Below are 18,442 nucleotides of genomic sequence, written 5' to 3' on the forward strand. Positions count from 1 at the left end.
GAACAAATTTGGCGAAGTTTGTAACTTCAAGTACAATAGTTGGAAAATAGATGCTGTCTAATAGACAGAAGTTTTGGGTGCTCCAGTATTCTAGCCACTTTTATAATCACATTATTTCTGCTCCCTCTCTTTTACAACTCAATCCCCCACCACTCTCCAAGCTAGATACCATTCCATAGTTCATCCCTACTCCAAATCATTCTATTGTTAACTAAACTATTTTTTATTTGATTTGATTTTGATTTTTTTTTGTAAGCTAGTTATTGTTTCCTTGTTAAGCCTTACCTTCTGCTTCATGGCAGTACCTCCCTCGCTGTTCCTTCTTGTCGTCGTCGTCGTCCAGAAAGTCGATTCTATTACGACCTTCACATTCTGTAGCTACTCCATTTCTTTCTTTTTTTTCTCTTCATCTTCTAACATCTATTCATTGAGTTATCAATTTCAAACATGAATATAAACTTTATTTAGTATCTAATAAAGAAAAAAAAATATATAATGTAATCGAATATTATCCAATTATCGATCACAGCAAGTTTGTATTCGAATATTAATCTTTTTTTAGCTTCTCTTACTCTACAAGAGAAGAAATTCACGATCGTGCTGGCTGTCCACTTCTACGTTGTTTGCATTATTATGTAACAAAGGCGGCACATCACAGTTGCGGAATTCTGCTATTTAGCATATAGCATTTACAAAGATTTAAGGCAATTATTTTTGAATATTTCATTTTTAAATGAACATAAAACTGTATAACTAAGAGTTAGTGGAGGCTATAGTTGGTTTTAGCAGGTCCCGGATCCGCCAGTTGGTTCAGGTTGGTTGAGTGGACATGCGAATTTAGCGTACCATCTTGTCAAATGCGGCCTTGTCCAGTCTCGCCAATTTGCGCTGGCTGTGGTGAGTTCCTAATGAGACTGTGCGGCACTTTGTAGAGGTGTGCCCCGTTTATTCTAAAACTAGGATTCCTCGTCTTCGGAAAGTCAAATGTCTCCCTACCGGAGATTGTAGCATCTGGTAATCTTGACCAGAACTTTCTAGATTTATTCCAGTGCACTGGGTTGATTGAGTCTCCAGGCTCCCTAGTGTCCTGTTGTTACTTTATCAGTTTATTATATTAACATCTGGCAAACTTTAGCCGGATTTGTTGTTTTAAAGCCCTGGTATCTCTCATGAGGTGAGTGGTAGGCGGGGAACAATGGGCATTTTGGATTGCCTACGTTCCGTCTTATATTAGAGCCGCCCTTCTAATACAATCAATCAAATCTACAAAGAGTTATATTATTCAATAATTTCGAATATAAGATCTTGAAAATAATGAACTAAACATGACAGTAAAGTCTCTGAGCCCCTTACATTACTGAAGAAAGCCAAATCATTGAATTAAGGATCACAAGAAGGAAGGGATTAGCCGAGTGGTCAGCGAATACTCCAACACGGAGATCATGGGTTCAAATCCAGCTGCAGGCCCTTAGATTTTTTTATCTTCCTAGAAGTTTCTTACATCTCACTGTCCAGTGATCCCCAGTACACTGTCCGGAGGCCGATAGGACTCCGGAAAAAAAAGCTTCGGGCGCTAATTACCACAGTTATTGACGCGCCTTATAAAATAAATAAATAGGATTGTAAGCAGACAGTCCACTATGGACAATGTTTCTAGTCTTTACAAGTCGGTACTCCAGTCGACCTTGTTATTAATTACTGACGAACACAGTCATGGACAAAGGATTACCTTTAAAGAACTGGCCGAAGATTAGGAAAAAGAAAAAAAAGAGAATAACCAGACAAAAGAACACCCTGTTGGCTTTTAGTATATTTAATTAAGTTCCCTTTGTAGATTAATCAATTCATTTTGAAAAATAAAAAAAATAAATGTAAAGCTCTACTATTGTTTGACAGTATTTTTAGACATTAAATAGATAAGAAAGATATAAAATTTATTTGAAAATACATTCATATCTTTCATAACAAAAAAAGTTCTAATGACTGTACAAGGTAACCTTCATATATTGATTAGAAACGATTAGGATAGAACAAGAGAAAAAGGATATACCGGGAAATAGAAAGAAAAACCTAAAGTTAGTGGGGTTAGAGAAGAAAAGGTTTGATTCTCTTTATTCTGTAGGAATTGGAAGGATCTAAGTGGCTATTTCGCGGCAGAGGGATGATAATTGTGGGAATGGAGGAGACTTAGAGCTCACGATTTTGGATACAAGAGTTTGCTGGGGTAATGGAAGAAATCTAAAAGAAGGAGTCGATTATAATACGTAGTTGAGAGTTTGTCGCAAGGCTAAAGAATTTGTTCTAAATTATCAGGAGTTTCTTGATGTTACTTAGAGGTTCCAGTCAGAGCAGACATAGAGTAACTTCGGCGAGTTGTCCACTTGGTAGATGAGGAATTTTGTTCTGTACAGTAATCTTGAGAGTATCTTAAGAATAAACGGAAACGTAGTCTTGTGATCAGTTTACCAGAAAGGACTTTGTCCCTAATTTTGGGTAGAGTGGTCACAAGTTAAACCGTGAATTGTCTATTGAGAAATAGTCTACGTTTAGTAAAAAATTATGGCTTTAGTTTCATCATGTTTTATTTTTAATTTTCCATTTAGTTTGCAGAGTTTTGTCAGTTTGTCTAATGCTAAATTTATTCTGTTAGTAATAGAGTCGATTCTCTACAGAACAAAGCCATTTCATCAAAAAGGGAAACATTGAATTTCTGAGTATTTGTAAGAGTAATCTCTGATGTTTTGTGATACTGACAATAGAGTCGAAGCTCCACAATACAAAGCCATTTCATCAGAAGGGAAACATTAAATTTCAGAGTATTTGTAAGAGTAATCTCTGATGTTTTGTGATACTGACAATAGAGTCGAAGCTCCACAATACAAAGCCATTTCATCAGAAGGGAAACATTAAATTTCAGAGTATTTGTAAGAGTAATCTCTGATGTTTTGTGAGACTGATAATAGAGTCGATTCTCTACAGTACAAAGCCATTTCATCAGAAGGGAAACATTAAATTTCAAAGTATTTGTAAGAGTAATCGCTGATGTTTATGAGATTGATTGGCCAGTAACATCACTTGTCGACTTTTCTCATTATAAAGTGCGGTTATTAATGCATTTATTCCAAATTTGGGGCAGTTATTATGCACTAAAAAAATCCGTTTAGATAAACATTACATTTCGGTGGTAGATTTTCTTTCAGAGGGGCATTCTAAATTAGATCGTCTCTTGAAATCTACGAACATAAAATGAAATGAACTTCAATAAAAATACGGCATGGTTCATAAGCTTAATTAAGGGAGATACAATTATGTCCCTTTTTAACCTATTTGTAAAGAATTTCTTTCCCTTAATTATACCTAAGTATCTGCCCTCCTAATTTGCCCCCATAACTTCATCGTACAAGATAGTTTTTATGAGCAACATTTGGCCAGCAACATTTTGTTGACTCATTGTTGTTTAGGGGTTTGTGGAGGATGTACGCACTAACTACTATAGTTTGCTGCAGAAACAAGGGTTTTTTGTAGATAGTTTTGGTATTTTTTATTATGTTATGCGGATAATTAATGATTTTCTTACATTTCTGGTTCAATTTTTAATTTTTAGTTTAGACACCATAAATTTTGTAATAATAATTAATTATTGAAACTGTAATAAGTATATTTTTCAGTGTCTGGGTTTTGCTGTAATCCCAATTTATTTGCTCAAGTCTTTTATCAAGAAATTGCATTTAATTCTTGCTATATTGCTATTGATAAGAAAGCTATTTATTTAAAATGATTTTAACGTCAATATCATGGCGAAAACAAATATTTTTTTTTGCACCCTAATCTCTAAAATCATCCATAATCATCCGCTTAATTAAGGGAGATACAATTATGTCCCTTTTTAACCTATTTGTAAAGAATTTCTTTCCCTTAATTATACCTAAGTATCTGCCCTCCTAATTTGCCCCCATAACTTCATCGTACAAGATAGTTTTTATGAGCAACATTTGGCCAGCAAAGCGGTTAAGTGTATATTATGATTTTTATTGCAGAAAAATGCTTAATTTTATAACTTTTTTTGCAAATATTCTTGACGCAGTTCTTAAATCCCTTTATTCTCCGGTCTTCTATAACCTAACACCTCTACCGGTAGTAAACGTTGCCCGCTACCTTGGGCTTTACTTAGACCGAAGACTTTCTTGGAACCCCCACACTAGACTTAAAAGAACAGAACTGAACAGACGCTATCGACTACTTAAAAAGACTCTTTGACGATAGATCAAAACTCTCTCTGGACAACAAAAGACTTAATTTATACTTCTATTTTAAAACCCATCTGGGCGTGTGGAATAGAGCTGTGGGGTTCAACCAAACGCTCTAATCTCCAAAGGATTCAATCTCTTCAATCTAAAAATACTTCCAACTATTTGTAAACGCTCCATTTTATGGACTCCAACCTGGACTATACACACTGACCTAAACATTACTTTTGTAACACAAGTCGCTAAAACACGATTCAGAAAACTCGAACTTCAACCTGCAGTCTCATATAAATCCTCTAGCTCAAAAATCTTTCTTCAAGAACTCTTCCTGATAACTCGGACAAGACACCTTAAGAGACAGTGGTCTCGTGATCTCCTCTCAAGTGAAGAGAGTGACTAACCATATAATATTTTGGAGTGTTACCACTGGGTAACTTCACCACTCGTACCTTATCATTTGTGACTCTGTTATCTCTGTTACTTATAGCGCTAACGCGCTGATTGTAGCACAAATAAACGCAATCATTTATGAAATGACAAATTTTTAGGGCAAACTGAATCTCTTAAAGCTTGATATTTGGTTTTATAACTTCATTTTGTTTAATTGAATCTCTGTTAGGATCCTACATTGAACTGATTGTATATTAATTGATTAAAAAGCATCTGAAATTACTATTATCTTTTTTGGTGTCTCTTATTTTGTTTCAATAGAGCGTTTTGCTGTAATACTCGTACAATAATTGTCTTTTCAATATTTCACCTATTGACCCTTTCCATTGACGGAAAAGAATTCATTTCCGGAAGAGTGAATTTATAACAATAGTATGTTGGGGAACGCCGTTAGGACGAAAAGCAGTTGGTCTATTTTGTGTTGTTATATATATTTTTAGTTAATGAGAAGAGACAGGAAACTTTTTGATAGTCATATCCGGTACTTTTATTTTTACAAAAGTAAGTTAGATATATTATTACACTTGGCGCTTCAATAAAATCAAGCCCTTAATTTATTTTTATTTAATATTGAATGTAAATTGAATTTCAATTTCAACCAGGCTTTGTAGAGTAAGGTGAAGTTTAGCCGTAATTTATCCCTTTTTTTGATCTGTAAATTTTTTGATTAATTCAAAATTTGGATGCTGGCTAGCCTTTTGGTAGCTCTAGATTTTTTTTTAAGCTGAATTTTTGAAGAAATGAAGGTTATAATGAAAAATTTAACATCTAAACTTTTAAAAAAACAGTTTTAATGCACTTTGAAAGAATATTATGCCAGTAGCTTAAAACAATTGGCTTTTTTGAGTCAACCCTTTTCAGAGTGGCTCGAAATTAAATCCCCTTTTGACTGTATTTTGTAAAAAAAAGTCTTAACAGTGAGAGTGAAATGTAAGTTAGCGATATAATAATATAATAATAGTGTTTATTCAAACTTATAAACATACAAAAAAAAAAGTATTTATCCTAACTATAGCAAAATATTTCAATACTTCAAAACTTAACACACTTCGAGCATGGACTTAGTCCGTCTGCCGAGTTGACTCTAATTTACAATAACATACGAGGGTCGTTTGAAAAGTCCGTGCAAAGTCGGAGAGATAGCACTACTGGCGCGTATCGAGGTTATGTTTAGTTAGTAGCATCTCTTGGAAGAACACACACCAAGTTTCAGCCAGATCGGTCTATTTCTTTGTGTTTGGCATTCGTTTGAATCGAGGAAGTCGAGTGATTTTCAAAAAATGGACGAAAAAGAATTTCGTGTGTTGATTAAACACTACTTTATGAAAGGCAAAACGCCTGAGGAGACTAAAGAGAAGCTTGATAAACATTATGGTGACTCTGCACCTTCGATTAGAACTGTTTATAAGTGGTTTCAAAATTTTCGGAGTGCCCATATGGGCACAAGTGACGCTGAACGTTCTGGACGCCCTGTTGAGGTTACTACTCCAGAAATCATTGATAAAATCCATGATATGGTGATGGATGACAGAAGAGTGAAGGTGCGTGAGATTGCTAGTGCTGTAGGCATCTCGAATGAACGGGTACATAATATTTTGCATCAACATTTGGACATGACAAAGCTATGCGCAAGATGGGTGCCGCGATTGCTCACGCTTGACCAAAAACGAAATCGTGTGAAGTGTTGCAAGGACGGTTTGCAGCTGTTCCAGAAGAATCCGCAGGACTTTAAGCGTCGTTTCTTCACTGTGGATGAAACATGGATACATCACCACTACACTCCTGAGACCAAAGAACAATCTAAACAATGGGTTACCAAGGGGGAATCTGCGCCAAAAAAGGCGAAGACCGTTCCTTCGGCCGGAAAGATTATGGCGACTGTCTTTTGGGATTCGCAAAGAATAATCCTCATGGACTATCTGGAAAAGGGTAAAACTATTACAGGTGCATATTATTCATCGTTATTGGACCGTTTGAAAACCGAGCTGCAAGAAAAACGCCCACGATTGGCCCACAAAAAAGTCCTTTTCCATCATGACAACGCACCAGCTCACACCTCAGCAGTTGTGGTCGCAAAATTAATGGAAATAGGGTTCCAACTCGTTTCACATCCCCCCTATTCTCCAGACTTGGCTCCCTCGGACTACTATTTGTTCCCCAATATGAAGAAATGGCTGGCGGGAAAAAGATTTTATTCAAACGAGGAGGTGATTGCAGAAACGAATGGCTATTTTTCAGACTTGGACAAATCCTATTATTCGAAAGGGATCAACAAACTAGAGCAGCGTTGGACGAAGTGTATAAGCCTAAAAGGAGACTATGTTGAAAAATAAAAAAGGTTTACCCCAAAAAATTAAGTAGTTTTTATTTTAGCACGGACTTTTCAAACGACCCTCGTAAAATCGGACATTCCCCGATAAAATGGATGATATCTTCAATTGCTCCAAGATTACAGAGAGAACAATAATGTCTATTTTCATCCCTGTTTACACTAAAATTTAAATTAAACGGTGCACCTCACAGCTTCATTATTACATTAATAAATTTCACACTATTTTTATCATTAATATTAACCCGTTTTCCCCTAAATCCAACAATAATTCTTTGTAAATACCATGGAATTAACGCGCTAGTTGCTTTTCGTAACAGACTATCTCTAAATTCTGATTTTATTCCCAACATCAATTCATTATTAGACAATTTTATAAGTTAGCGATATTTGAATTATGTTATGAGTGAAATAAAGTATTTTCGAAGCAACCATAATCGTAATTTTGCTCATGAATACTGGTTATAGTAGTGCTAATCTCTAACTTAGTAATGGGAGGGATGAATCAATATGCCCTTAAAGCGCCAATTTTGTCCTTAACAACAATTCAAACAGGATATTGGCTGATCGGAATTGCATTTTTCAGATTAGATTCTTTAGATTTTCGAAAATGTTTCTACGTGAAAATGTGTTATTTTGGAATTTGTGTTATTCAATGATTATTTTAATCAAAATTACAAAAGTCCTGTTATTATTTGGAGACAAATGGTCTTGTGATTGGGTATACCAGATTTCTTTGCTAGTAAAGATCAAAGTAATCTAAAGGAGAACATCCGGGATTGCTTCTTTCTGTCTCTCTCTTCCAAACCCCATTGCAATTACAATTGCAGTTTAATTTATCACAGGCTTTAGAAGAATACAGATAGATAATGCATAGACACGTAGTTGAAAAGATTCATTATCTACAAGGGGGGAATATTATTCGAGGGGTGGCTGACGCTAGAGAGGGGATATAGACTTGCATAGGGTGGATTTTATTGATGTATCAAGGTTTATGCGTAACATCCATTGGTTCTTTGTAACAAATATAACATGATGGTTATGCATTTCTTTTTGCATTGGTGCAGCTATATTTTTTTCTGTATCTATGACTTTTTGTTTTTTTTTGACCTTGTAATCAAGAATGTCAAAACACAATTTGAGAATTTGCCACGGTTTTGATCTGTTGATAGGGGGTAATCAGATCTTTATATGTATTTTGACAATATCCTTGGCAATCTTTAAGAGTTTACAAGGTTATCAAGATTTTCGTTTATTTAATATTAAGTTACAATTTTTATAAATTAATAAAATTTATCTACTTATTTTTCTATTTGCTCTTTTTAACAAGAAAAAGATTGTAATTATGAGTTTTTCACATTATACCACGAACGGTAATAATTTCATCGGTAATTTAATCAATTTTCTTGTTTCCATAATAATTGCAAGAGTTCAAAATTACAAAAAAATAAATAATAATAAATAAATAAATAATAATAAATAAATTAATAAATAAAAATAAATAATATTAAATTAATAAATAAAAATAAATAATATTAAATTAATAAATAAAAATAAATAATATTAAATTAATAAATAAAAATAAATAATATTAAATTAATAAATAAAAATAAATAATATTAAATTAATAAATAAAAATAAATAATATTAAATTAATAAATAAAAATAAATAATATTAAATTAATAAATAATAAAATAAATAAATGGTATTTAATTTAATAATTCAGTTACATTGAAATTAATAATTAATTTTAAATTAATTAAAATTAATTATTTAATAAGATAATTACTTTATTTTTGATGTTTGACAAAAAGATCCTTTTCAAGATGTAAAATATTAATTTTATTTATTATTAATAATTAAAATTTATTATATTTTTCAATTAATATTAAGAAATTGTAATAATAGCGTTTTATCTATTACGTAATGACATTTCCTATTCTTCATCAGCCCTTTTAGGACGTTCTTCATCAAAGTTTACAGTATAAAGTTTATAACCTAAGTTTACAAGATTATTTACATTATTTCGTCTTTTTTTTTTTTTTTTTTACTGTAACTACTGTTGATACCTTGTAATCGTCTCAACCCTTGCTGTTAGAAATAGTATCTTAAAAGCAATAAAAAGATTGATTGAATTTAAGCTTAAAGATGGAGGTATTTCTAAAATAATGGTTTGGTATTTACCAGTGAATGGTAAATACCAAACAAGATGGCGGGTACCCTCTCAGTTGTGTTGAGTGTGATTGATGTGCAACCAAACAGCCTGGCAATCTCCTTCCAAGTTGCGGAATTCTCTCTGTGTTTTACTATAGTCTCTTGTCTCTTACAGACCCCTACAAGACTGATCCTGATGGTGGTAGATATCCGCCTCTTTGCTACTTTCTGCTGTAGAGCCGCCTCCTAGGATAACTTCTTCTCTCTAGTGCTCTTCTTGTGTACCCTGTATTTAGTCTTTCTCTCTCCTCTGTCCTTAGCAAGATTAATTACTCCATATCCTTTCTTGGTTGTTTAGATTGTATGTTTACTGTTAGATTACTACCTTTCTACAATTTCTCCTCTAGTTAGAAATTTTAATCTTTAGTTAGTTACACTGCTAGAATGTATCAACAAGACTGTTCTACTTCTTTTTATTGCACAAAGAGATTAAATTACCAATAATTTGCTGCATTTTTATATGAGGAATTTATTTACCCTCGGTCAATATCCTTGCTATGTACGAGGTGTGGCTATTAAATAACGAGACTGTTGCTGTAAAACATTTTATTTTAAATTTATACATATTTAGTTATTATCACCTTCAATATACACCCCTCCCCTATCCCTACAACGCTCCATGCGAATTTACTATTGTTCGAAACAGTGCTGGAAGTCTTTTTCTGTGAGCTCCTGCATGACGCTTGCCGCTTTTTCTTTCACAGCTTCAACGGACTGAAATCGTGTTCCTTTTAATGCAGATTTGACTTTGGGGAACAGATAAAAGTCACATGGGGCCAGATCAGGCGAATAAGGCGGACGGCCTAGAAACTGGGATGTTGTACTTGGCTAGAAAGACAATGCAGTGTGAGCCGGCGCGTTGTCTTGATGGAGAACCCCGTGACTCGTTCTTCCACAAATCGTTACTCTTTTTTCCTTACTCTTTCACGGAGTTGAGCAAGCAATGAGTAGTAATGTTGATTAATTATAATCGATATTTACATCTGTTCTGGGCGTGGAAGGGCGACCCGGGCGGTCATCATCTCCGACGTCTTCTCGGACATCTTGGAAACGTTTGAACCACTCAAAAAACTCGTGCACGTCATTCATCGCCATAAACCTCTTTTAATAAAAGATAAGTTTCAGTAGCGGTTTTATCCAGTTTGGATGTGAAATTTCACTACAATTCGTTGCTCTCTATGTCTAGTATCATATTTTCGGCAAAACGAAACTAACACTTCTTGCACAAACGACGGTTGCGGTCAGACAGATTTCTCTACAAATACGTGAGACGCTACAATCGAAAGAGAAGGCTTTACGCTGCACAGCTGTCGGTCGTTAGGATTTGGCGCATGCATAGTTCTTCTGTAGCAGCATCAGTCTCGTTATTTAGTAGCCACACCTCGTTTTACACAAAACATACGTACTTCGCAATTTTTCCTGACTATCTAGGAACGAGTTTCCCTGAAAACGATTGAAAATTAGTAAAATTAATAGTAATTTAAAATAATGCATTAATTACAGTCAATAGCTTACAAACTAATAAAAAAGGTTTTACGTGGGACTGAAATAGGAGAACTCCTACTTACAGGTCCATGCTCATATCCACATTACGAGGCATTAGACGAGAGGTACGAAGTCACCACCTAGACAAATAAATAAACTGTATAACAATGTTATTTCCGCTTAAAGTATAATGTTGTATTGTATTGTGTAGAAATTAGTTCTGGAGTGCAATAAAACTGCATTATACTTGGTCACATGTACACTTAACACTAGTCAAAGGGGCTGTACATTATGAAGTACGATTTGCGGTTATTGGTCTGAGCTACCTGTCACCACGTACAAAGTACGTATCTTTTAGTTTGGTCTATGCAGTATGTTTTTCTTTTCTTTGTTAAAAGTCAGTATTCCTTATGAGCGAGATAAGTTACAAAAAGCTTGAATTTTTTCAAAGAATAAATAATTCACAGTATTGCTGAACGCTTATAGACTGTGTCTTGTGTCTAATAGTAAATAGGCTAATAGCAGCTGAAGAATGAAAGCCTATACTAATTCAACGGAAGTGATGAACTTCGCTTGAATACATCATAGGGGAGTACTCCTTCAGAACGGCAGAACTTACCAGGCTTAATATACTAATTATTTACTTCCTTTAATATATTAATATAATGTATTACACAGGTTGTTCAGCATAAGACTAACGTAACTTCGGGAGGTGATTCTGGGCATCATTTGCAACAAAAAATTCCATATAAACTATGGCTCGATTCGGCTCAGTTTTATAGATATTTTTAATTTTGTTTTTTTCAAGGTACTACTACTTTTTAGCAAACATTTGTCTATATTTCTCAAACTATTATAGCTGCAGCAATTTCAATTATCAACAAACTTTTGGATCGAAACGGCTGTGGAGAGCTGATGAATGAATAAAAAAATGAAATAAAGAAAATCGTTTTGAGGCCTACTTTTTTGCAATTAATCACAGATTTCTGCATCAATTTTTAAAATAACCCCAATGCATTGTATATCTTTTGAAAGGTGATTGTATGTAGATGTTTTTCATGAGTAGTGCACGTTTTAAACTTATATAATATTTTTGGGAAAAATGAAGTCGAAAGTTTTTGGAAAAAATTAGAAACTTGCTATTCCTTATGTTTGGGCCACAAAGTGAAATACTTGATATTATTATTTTGGAATATAAATTAGCTTATTTAAAAGGAAATTTAACCTTCTTTCTAATGAGCTAATTGAAATTGCAGCAGCTATAATAGTTTGAGAAATATAGACAAATGTTTGCTAAAAAGTAGTAATACCTTGAAAAAACATAAAATTAAAAATATCTATAAAACGGAGCCGAATCGAGCCATAGTTTATATCGAATTTTTTGTTGAAAATGATGCCCAGAATCGCCTCCCGAAGTTACGGTAGTCTTATGCTGAACACCCTGTATTTTACGGACAATTACTCATTGTCCGCAGAACAGTTATACGATATAAGGGTTGATAGTCAAAAACTGCACGAAAAAAGCGTAACGTTGAAAAATCACCCAACTTTGACAATTTTTTTTCTCTTTTTCTATAAAAGATAAAATTCCCAAATTTTCTTTAAAATATAGGGCAAACCCTCCTTTATAACTGTAATTCTTTTGCAACAAGATAGATTAAATAGATTTCGAAAATTACGTTGCTGAAAATGGGCAAAAACGGCATTTTCAGAAAATGTTCTTGTTCTTGTTACCTTTGTTGTAAACAACGTAGCGCCTAAATGCGTGAACCGATTTTCATGAATGTGGTGTCATTCGATGCGGAATTTGAGATGTACCTTTTGGGGGTCACGACCGCTTTACATTGAATGGGAGAGGAGTTAGCCGCCATTTATATGAGGCCCCCTCCAAAATTACTATTATTACTAATAACTCAGTAAAACTTTAACTCGATTGTGTTGAAATTTGGAAGGATGAAAGGGTTAGGGCTCTCCTATGTATCATTAAAGCGATGTTCTGTTCTTACTTCTGCTAAAGGGGAAGTTTTGCAATAATTAAAAATTAATCGTTTTATGAACCTATTTTCTTGAATGAAGTGTTATTTGGATCAAAAAGTGATTTAGATTTGCATTTTTTATATTTCTCTATGGCTTTATGGGAGAGCCCAAACCAGAATTTAGATTTCAACTTTCTGTAGTGCTTTTTTAGTTACTTGCTTATCTTCCACCCACAAACACTTTCAAAATGGTTAATACCAGTTTTTAAATACTAAAAAAACAGAACCTACTAATAATTTCTAAATTTTGTGAACAATTACTTTTTTTGAGTAACACTTATATTTACTTAAAAGCTTTCTCAGAATTTGTATTTGTCCTTAGTAAATATTGGTTTACTCCTATGAAGGGTACAGAGTGAGCCATGTTGTTCTACCCTTTTATAAAAGTACATGGTCCACAAAAAAAGACCAGTAGTTTGTTAGTCCTGAACAAACAATGCCCACTTGATGGTACCTACTTAAGGGTTTAACCTTGTCGTCACCACTAGACGTCACCACAAAATTTGTTTAATTATTTAGCTAGTAAAGTTTTATTTTATTTAAAATGTTCAGTATTTATTTGTTTAAAACTAAACCTACCACGACCGGTCAATCGACCGTTTTTTAAATTTGGTTTAAATTTTCTAATTACAGCGTCATCATACCGCCATTAAACTTCACGACTTTTCCTAAAATATGTATACAATTGTTTTTTTAATATTCACTTCTTTTCCTAATATTTGATTTTTGAGAAAAATTTGTAGTCCGTCTTAACTACCGCGACTGGTCATTTGACCGGCTGAATATTTTCATTTTATTTACTTATGATTTAATATTTTATTTTATTTATTTATTTTTTTTAATAGAATTCTCTCGAAAACTCAATTTGATAATGCATTTATCGGATTATTGTTTGCATGTGGTGCATATGAGGCGAAAAATGTACAATATTGCTCTTTTCACTGGAACCAAAAATAGGGACGAGCATTCTTTTCAAACACTATGAGCAGAAATGTATAGACGGAAATTTTGTGCTTTATTCGAGAGGATCAAAGAAATAATCGCTTACAAACCGATAAATTTGCTTTGATTTCTAAATTTTGAGACAAATTCGTAGAGAACAGTCAAAACTGTTCTAACCAAGAGCATATATCTCTTCCAAGGACATTTGTTCCCAACAAAGTCAAGATGCAGTTTTACTCAGTACATGCCAAATAAACCGGACAAATTTGGTATCAAATCTTGGCTAGCGTTCGATGCAATAAAAGGCTTTCCCATATTTGGGAAAACGTGAAAGCAGAGAACTTATAGTTCCGCTTGGGGGAGTTTGTCGCTCTGAAATTAGCAGAAATGTATACAGCTCGTGGAAGAAATATAACCGTGGAAAATGTCGGAGATGGCCTCAACAAATAGTTTTCAATAACCTAGACTTAGTAGGAATGAATGCATGGATTTTGTATCAAAAACTACCGGAAGTGAAATTTCAAGGCAAAATTTGTGTTACCATTGCAAAAACATGACAAATATTAGTATACGAACAAATGGTCGGAAAATAGCCAAATAAGATACGTCAAAGGCAATAAGACTAAAAAATGCTGTCAAAACTGTAAAAAATACGTATGCGGGAAATTTGCAATTGAGAAGGCTATAATTATAAAAAATGATGCAAAAAAGGGTAAAATCTACGAGATTTATTTTTAAACAAAAGAAACAATGCTTTTTCATTGTTAAATAATTATTATCTTCATTCTAAAATAAGAAATTTAAATTAATTTAAAGTCCGGTCAATTGACCGGTTTCGGTAGGAATAGTTATGCATAAATGTCGGTAGGTTTAGTGTTAAATTCTTCTCTAAATTCATTTATTGTTTCTCAAATTATTTGCATTATTACTAGGTGCCACGGTAGCCGAGCGGTTAGAGGCGTGTCCTGTAAAGCTAATATGTATTGTGGTGTAAGTACTGGGTTCGATTCCCGGTCTTAGGTTTTGGATTTTATTTAATGTTTAATATGAGAACTTTGTAGTAAAGTATGTTTACTGGACGCCTCCATCCGCGAACCCTAATTTGGTAGTTGGACTACAAATTAATTTAGTCGTGTCATTCTTGAAATACTGTAGCAATTAAAAAGGAAAACAACTAAACAGATGTTGTTTTGCCTTTTATTTGGCATTGGCTGTCGCCATACAGCCAGCATCGTCCAGGTGCTTATCACTAGAATATCACTCACTGTCCATTCTTACTTATAAATACATTCGCTTAACACATTCATCCCTCTACTATATACAACTATTTACATAAACTACAGCTAATGGATCAGTACTCTATATTCCTGCCATCCTTATAGCTTAACCGAAATTAAAATCACCTAATCCTTCTCTAATCATTTTCTTGCATTCATTCTAATCGGCTATAACTTTTAAATACATTCATATTTCATTGCTAGCTCTGCTATAGATTTAAGCGCATAGATGTTGGTGGTGAATATTATGTCTTCGTAGCGAAATGGTGCATCCAAATACCTGTATAAGTCGTCGAAACATTCGTTTCCTTTCTACTACATAACGTGGACATATCATTATTATATGTTTGAAATCCTCCTCCTCATTGCAATCAACGCAAAGAGGAGAGGACCTTTTGTTGATCCTGTGTAGATACGAACCGACATAAGTGACAGTGCCCCATAAACCATGGTTGTCTAGGTAACTGATCTGCCAGAGTTTTATAGAATCTCCCTTCATTACCATTACTGTAATCTGTCTGGCCATTTTTGTAGTGCTGCTTTTGCAATTATACACTTGATATCGGTGTGTGGTAATTTATAGTTAGCCATTTCCCCCACTATTGGTGGCTTCCTTTGCAAGTTTAGCTACAATTTCGCTATCCTCAGAAAGTTCAGAAAATTCTTCCCTATTCACCGCAACTAGATTTCACTGGACTAAAGACGATCTAGATCTCGCAGGGGAAAAAAATCATTTGAATGCACTTAAAACCGCATCATATCCATGGCCGGAACTGCCTCGTCCAAAAAAAAGAACATATATTCATTTTGGAAAATGTATTTACAGTCCCAAAACGTTCCATATTTAGGGACGGTCCTTGTCCAGATCTAGGAGGTTCCTTATCCTGGTAAAAAGCTTCATTTTTGTCTGTTAATGTTACTTAAATGTAAAGAATTATCACCATAATGCAACTGAATTACTTCAAAATATTTATGAGATGTTGAAAGAATTTCATCGTTGAAGGTAACCTCTCGTTAAACTATCCCCCGTTCATATTTCATTGCCAGCTCTTATAGATGTTGCTTTTCTTACCAGTAATATCCACTCTCAAATTCAGCGCGCTAAATAATTATTAACTATGGATGTTACTCACAAATTTCCTGATGGATGAAATATATTCAGCCTTTACATAGAACTAAAGATATTATGTTTTGTTTCTGTCAGTTTTTGGGAACAATTGCCCTCTCAGTTTTTATTTGCATCAGTAACGAAACACTCATTACTTTTACAGTATATGAAATTATTTTAAATAATGACGAGAATCAAGAAACATACAGTGAAGAAGTTGTGTTGGTGGTACAGTCAAGATAGCCTTCGTTTATCATTAACTGTTATCAGTAATGAGTCTCACGTAATATTTTACAACGATAAGTGCGATAAAAGCGTAGTTGGCGAGGATTTTCTCAAGTGTTTGCTGGTGTAATTTAAATATTCTAGAAAAAGGAAAAAGAAATTGGAAAACACATTTTCTCCGGTTTGCGGTCAGTTATTCTGAGTTCTGTTATTGTGTTCATATTTTGTGTAATTATAGTTTTTTCCAATAAACCATGTTTTGTAAGAAGAAAACCAGTACCAGCAAGCTGAAAGATTTGGTGGCTCTCAAGGTCTGATAGATTTTACTTTATTTTTTTAAGAAAACTTTCATTAAACCCTTTTAATGAATTTAGTTAGCATTTGATTCTCCCTCTGCCGAAGTTTTTCCTAGATTAGTCCCACCTGAAATTAGATTAGATCCTTTATTAGTTTATCAGAAAATATTAGACTTATCGGAATGTCTATTATGAAGTGGGTTAATAAAAATAAACCCACAAAACCTATTTTATTTCTCTTATTGATTAAAATAGGTTAGAAACTAAACACTGAGCTTGTAACAAAGTAATAAGTAACTAAGTAATAAGTAGTGGTTAAGGTTATTGCGTAACCTCTCTTTATGTTATATAAATGTTTAATTTGGAATTATTAATTGGTACTTCAGAAATTATATTACTAAGACAAAAATAATTGTGAAGTAAACACTCGATACTTTTTTTTTGTAAAGTAAAAAATATCTCCGATTAAAACATAGGACAACCTGAATTAGTGTTTGTGATGTTCAATAAGGTGTATCGATAGTGTCAATTAAATTAGATGTAAAATTGGGCTAATTCGATCTATAATTTCTAAAAAAAAAATGGTATTCGAGTTTCCAGAAGAATTTGTAAGTAAGAATAATTTCTTAACTAGATTTTGTTGAAATAGCACTTTAGGCACCAGTGCACATTATATTACATTACATTTAAGTAATCTTTAAGGGAAGGGATTAGCTATGAGGTTAGCATACTGGACTCCCACGCGGAGGTCCCGGGTTCGAATCCAGCAGCTGACCCTTAGATTTTCTCTTCCTAGGAGCTTCTCACAGCTCACTGTCCGGTGATGGACAGTGTTGTCTGTAACGAGAGAACACTGTCCGGAGGCCGGCAGTGCACTGGAAAAAGCTCCGGGCGCTAATAACCTCAGCTGTTGATGCGCCAAAAAAAAAAAAAAAAAAAAAAAAAAAAAAAAAAAAAAAAAAAAAAGTAATCTTTAAACTTGAATTTTATAATTTAAATTATTATAAAAGCAAATCATTCCTGACCTAACCTAACCTAATCTAAAGTTTGACTCCATCTTTGACTACCATTTGTACGAATCGTGTGTGAATTGAACTGCAGCGTGAACATATCGATGCCGCAGAGTGCATAAATCCGGTTGAAAAATCAGTCGTGTGCAACACACAGTTAAGTACATATTTGTCTTCTTCTTTCAAAACGTTCAGTATCAAATATTTGATAATTACCTCCCATAAGATTCAAATTTAAAAGATGGAGGAGCTATTTTCAATTGTATTGAAATTCGGAGATCAGTTTTACGTTTTGGAGTCTACATTTTTGTTGCCTGCACTAATTTAATAATCCTTTATTTATTTATAAAGGCGCCACGGTAGCCGAGCGGTTAAGAGGCGAGACCTGCGAAGCTAATATACGAGGTGTGTTCAAAAAGTAACGGGAATTTTTAAATTTCGCGGGTTTGGAGAGTCTGATTGTAAATTTTTTTTTTTTATTATGTTGGTACACATGCCCCTGAAGTACGATAAAATTTTCAGTAATATTCATTGTTTACTTCTTAAGTGGCAGCCGTTAAGGTTAGACGTGTTTTTCGAGCTTGGCGATTTTTGTTTGTTAAAAAAAATGGATCAAAGAATTTGTATTAAATTTTGCGTAAAAAATGAAATAAAGTGTGTGAAATGTTAATAAAGGCATATGGTGAGTCTGCTATGAGTAAAACAAGGATTTACGAGTGGTATAAGCGTTTCCAAGATGGCCGCGAAAACGTTGAAGATGACGAACGACCTGGACGTCCAAGCACATCAACAACCGATGAAAACGTGAAAAAAGTGAAAGAA

At 33.8% G+C, this 18,442-nt stretch overlaps 1 protein-coding gene across 8 annotated transcripts in view; it reads left to right on the forward strand.

Moving 5' to 3' along the window:
- cnc (NFE2 like bZIP transcription factor cap-n-collar) overlaps positions 1 to 18,442 on the forward strand; it is a 312,953-nt gene that overhangs the window by 105,546 nt on the left and 188,965 nt on the right. Inside the window, exon 1 of one of the 8 annotated variants that reach the window (XM_074142265.1) lies at positions 16,362 to 16,502. The exons of 6 other annotated variants lie outside the window; for them this stretch is intronic. Coding sequence is in view for 1 of the 2 variants with exons in the window: in XM_074142263.1 (XP_073998364.1) it covers positions 16,569 to 16,625 (57 nt within the window). In the remaining variant the exon portion in view is untranslated. Of the gene's footprint in view, positions 1 to 16,361; positions 16,626 to 18,442 lie in introns of those variants that run through there. One more of the 8 variants, XM_074142263.1, reaches the window with a different exon arrangement.

This window comes from Rhodnius prolixus, unplaced genomic scaffold, assembly GCF_049639745.1.
Source record: "Rhodnius prolixus isolate KJV_2025 unplaced genomic scaffold, Rpr scaffold_6, whole genome shotgun sequence".
NCBI lineage: Eukaryota > Metazoa > Arthropoda > Insecta > Hemiptera > Reduviidae > Rhodnius > Rhodnius prolixus.